At 42.8% G+C, this 4463-nt stretch overlaps 1 protein-coding gene across 1 annotated transcript in view; it reads left to right on the forward strand.

The window, feature by feature from the left end:
- Positions 1-1247: 1247 nt before the first annotated feature.
- Positions 1248-4463, forward strand: part of FCRL5 (Fc receptor-like 5) — a 28656-nt gene continuing 25440 nt past the window's right edge. The window contains exons 1-2 of the mRNA XM_012658488.1: positions 1248-1278; positions 3775-3795. Coding sequence (XP_012513942.1) covers positions 1248-1278; positions 3775-3795 — 52 coding nt within the window. The remainder of the gene's footprint in view (positions 1279-3774; positions 3796-4463) is intronic.

Raw genomic sequence — 4463 nt, forward strand, 5'->3', positions numbered from 1 at the left:
CACAACATCAATACCAATATCAGCAAAGATTTCAGAGCAATGAGAACTTACACATTGGTTGGTAGGGTGTGAATTGGCACAACCACTTTGGAAAATAATTTGGTAGTACCTTCTAGCCTGAATATATGCATATCTTATGAGCCAAGAATTCCACTCCCAGGTATAAACCCAATAGAAATGTGTGTACACGTGCACCAAGAGACATATACAAGAATGTTCATAGTAGCACTATTTATTTTACCTCCAAAATCATGTAGGGACTCTTGGTTCCCTTTGAGGTCCTCCTGCTGGATTGAGATGAATTAACCTCTATCCACTTCTGTGTGTTTTTCTTGTCTCAGGGCGCAGTAGGTTGGATGTGACATAATATACCTAAGGCAGTGTGTATTTGTAGATATGAAATTAAATAGCCCCTTAGGAAGAACAAGATATGGGCCCAGAGGCAAAGGTTAGGAAAAATTATTTGAAAGAATGAAATTGACACTCCTCATGGTAGCTAATGTCTTAGGGACCTTTGTTGACTAGTATGCCAGGATGGAAACTTGACTTTTAAAAACATAGAAAAGCAGTACATTCACATGGTTATTAAAAAAAATAGTATAGAAAGACATGAAATGTCCTCTTCCCACCTATAGTTCCTCAGATGTAACCACTATTTTTGTGTGGGAACTTTCCAAGGGGATAAAGTATACTTATAAGAGTTTATACACATATGCATTCTATTTTTTTAAATATCTACCCAATAGAATAATACTACAAATACCAATCTAGACCTCGCCTTCTCCCCTTCACATTAAACAAGGTGGTCTTTCCTTGTTAGCATGTGTAGCTTTACCTCATTCTTTAATAGCTTCATTGCTTGCTGTTGCACAGATGAATCAGAATATTGTAAACAGTCTCACATTCATGGTCTTTTATGTTGCTTCCAGTGTTTAGGCGATAACAAATGCTACAATAAACTTTCTTATAGAACTATCCTCAGCTACTTATCTTAAGGTAATTTCCCAAGAGCAGAAAAGTGTGGTCAAGGGTATATAAGTTTTAAAAACTTTAATTAGTAGTTAAAGATGGGTACTCCCACTTCCTTTTTTCTAATTCACTAATGCAATCTGCTCTTTGTGAACGAGCACTTTGTCAGATGTGCTCCTTGGAGCTGGTATGCAGTGTACTGACTGTAATCAAGACCAAACCTGTTATTCCTGAGAAAATCTCTCTTTCAGTCTCGGCCCTGGGCAGTCCAGATCTTCATGCTGCCGTGGGTGACACTACTGGTCCTGGGTGAGTAGAACGGCTCAACATGGGCCCTGGGTGGTGTTGGGACAGCTCCTCTCTCCACCACCAGCCTGGCCTTTCTTGAGGCTCAGCGCTGCTCGAAGAGTCTTTCCCACATGAGGAGACTGCAGTGCTCAGGGCTTCCTCTCTTGGGGCTGAAGAAAGTAATCATAGCTAGAAAAATCTTTCAACCTTACAGAGAAGGAAACTATAGTGACCACAACAATTAATGTTTCGGTTTTTTTTTCTTCAACAAATACTTCATAAGTCCAGAAAATGTGTCACGGTTGCTTATTCATACTGTCTTATTCAGAGAAGAGCCTACTCTCCTCTCTGCATAGGAGATGCCTTTTATCCCCGTATGCTGGTCCTGGGCACAAGGAGGCAATGTTTCTGACAGGGAAGATGCTCTTTCTTCTGCACACGAATACAAACCACAGCAGTGGTTGCCAGATTAAGAACATGGGGTGGGGGGAGACACAGAGGGTTAGTGGGGCAAGGCAAGGAAAACCGTAAAGCGGATGGCATTCTCATTGTGCCTGTGGGTGTGCGTAAGTGTCTAACAATTCATATCTATGAACTGGTTGGTTTTTTACCAAGGTCTAACTATTAGAATTAAATAAGTTTATTCATTTGCTAAGCAAATATTTTTTAGTGATATCTATTCACAGCACTGTACCAGGTGCTGAGGATGACGGGAGTCCATGGAGGAAGCTCATGATATAGAAGGGCTCCCAGCAAGGCCGATGGACAAGAAACAGCCATATAACAAGACTCCAGTTAAATAATTGCCCAGGCAAAGTTACCAGCGGACAGTGCAGACAGATAATAAACTATATGCCAAATAGCTGGTATAGACTTCATGAAACTTAGAAGTGAGTAGGAGCTGGAGGGGCAAGATGTAAGAAGAGAGGGCACCACAGTTGGAAGGTGCATGGAGTATATATCCAGAGATGGGAAGCACATCCCAGTGTGGCACCAACAGAGGGGCAAGAGAGTATGGCCAGGAGCATGCACTTTGGGGTCAAGCAGGACCTGGATTCAAAATGTCATCCTGCCACTTGCCACCTACTTAACCAGTTTTCTGGCCTGTGAAATAGGGCTAATCAAACACCTCAAAGGGCTATCGACTGGATTACATGAAATTATGTATGTAAGTGCATGCCACATAGAAAACACTCAGAAGAATGTTGGCTCCATTTAAAACAATGCAATAGCCAAGATATTCAGGTAATAGTGAGTAATCCATTGTTCTCAAGAGCACACTTAAGTTTGGATAACTCTTACATCAGCCCTGTGTGCACAGGGATGATGTGCCACTCACTCACTGCTAGATGTCCTTTGCCTCGCACTGGCACATGACTGGCATTCCACAAATCTCTGTTGAATGAATCAATCAAATCTGTCCCTTATATGGAATATCTATTCAATTTATAAACCTACCCATGTTGCCCCATCTCTCTCCTCGTTACCCATTTCTCAAACCTGTATCCTTCTATCTCTACTATTGTTAACCTAGTTCTTTAATTAATTCACTATACAATAAACAAATAGTAAAAATTAATGGAATATCTTTTACATGCCAGGCACTGTTCTAGATCCTGGAGGATATATGGTGAATACAAGAGAAGTCCCAGCTCTCATAGGGATTGCATTGCAGAGAGAAGAAAGGAAGCAAACAGACAAATAATGAAGATGATTTTGAAAAAAACACTCTGAGAAAGATTAAACGTCACCATCTCTGGCCCTGCCTTCTAACCAGTCTCTCAGCCTCACACCTGGTCCCACCGAGGTCCGCCCACTGGCAGAGAGCTCCATCTAAGTTTTAAGTCCTATTGTCACTCTCCCCAAAACCTTTCCATAGCTCCCTGTGGCTTTTACAATAAAATCAGCGCCACTCACTTGGGCCCTGCATGCCTCTCTAATCTTATTTCCCCCACCACTCCCTGCCTTCCAGACCCCCCAACTCCTGAACACCACTGTCATTTCTTCATTCCATGTCCTTCTGCCTTGACTGCCTTCCACATCACCTCTTGCTACACACAAGCACTAACCTTTACCTACTGACTCCTATGTTCTCACTCACAATTTTCTTAAGCATTCCTCCTTCTGGCACCTTCCATGGTCCCCCCACCCTCTTCAACACACACATACACACACATATCCTACACATTGGGCAAGGTGGCCCCTCTGCCCCCACAATACCGCATGTGTATTTCTATTATTGCACTTACCGCCAGTATTGCAATTACATGACCTCGCATCATGCTTCTGTTTCCTCTACCAGTCAACTTCTTGACAGCAGAGACCATTTTTTAAATTCATCTTAGAAGTCCAATCACAATTCCTTAGCATATATATATAGTTATTTGATAAATAATTATTAGATTTTTAAAATGAACTTTTAATGGAAGAAGTAATAAATAGATGGAAAAAAACAGGCATTAACTTTGAAAAGCCATAAAATTTTTAATCTGTGCTCATCTCTGGCTTTTTTTGCAGCTCCTCTCAGTGGACAATGGGGTGAGTTCTTCCTTTTGTTCTTCATTGTTTCTGGATAAGAGTATCTCCGTAATAAATAGGAAACATTTATGATGGCTGCCTGAGGAGCTCTAATATCTCCCGTTTTCTTGCCGAGGCCAGCAGGGATGTGAAAGTGTCACCTGGTCTATTGGCATCGCCCAAAGGCCAGGAGAGCTTCATGATCACCCTCCATCCAACCCTCCCTGGGCAAGGTGGGGGATGCACAAGAAGCTCTGGCCTTTGCGAGGCCCTGCATTTCGTCCTGTTGCAAATGGACCCCACTTAGCCCGGCAGGACTTCAACTCCATGGCAAATGGGCTGGGCTCAGGATAGGATCACCTCCAATCAGCAAGCCAGTAATACTGCTCTGAAAACACCCCACTGTGGTGGTCCCAACAGGAATGCTGCATCTTCCACAACTGTGGAGTAAAATCCTCCAGGAATGGCATAGGGAGCAGAAGAACCTCCAACACCTGGGCCCTTACAAGGAAGAAATGCGCAGAAAGGGAAATGGGGGAGAAGACAAGTTTTCACACAGTCAACTTGTTCTGCTCTTAATGCCGTTCTTCTGGGTCAGAGTGGATACTTGAGGACCCATGAATAGCAAGAATTCCCTACAACCCCTCTCCTTGTCCAAAATCAGCATCCCCAGCTGGAACTGTGTCTAG

Source organism: Propithecus coquereli, unplaced genomic scaffold, assembly GCF_000956105.1.
Source record: "Propithecus coquereli isolate 6110/MARCELLA unplaced genomic scaffold, Pcoq_1.0 Scaffold59, whole genome shotgun sequence".
In the NCBI taxonomy this organism is placed as follows: Eukaryota; Metazoa; Chordata; class Mammalia; order Primates; family Indriidae; genus Propithecus; species Propithecus coquereli.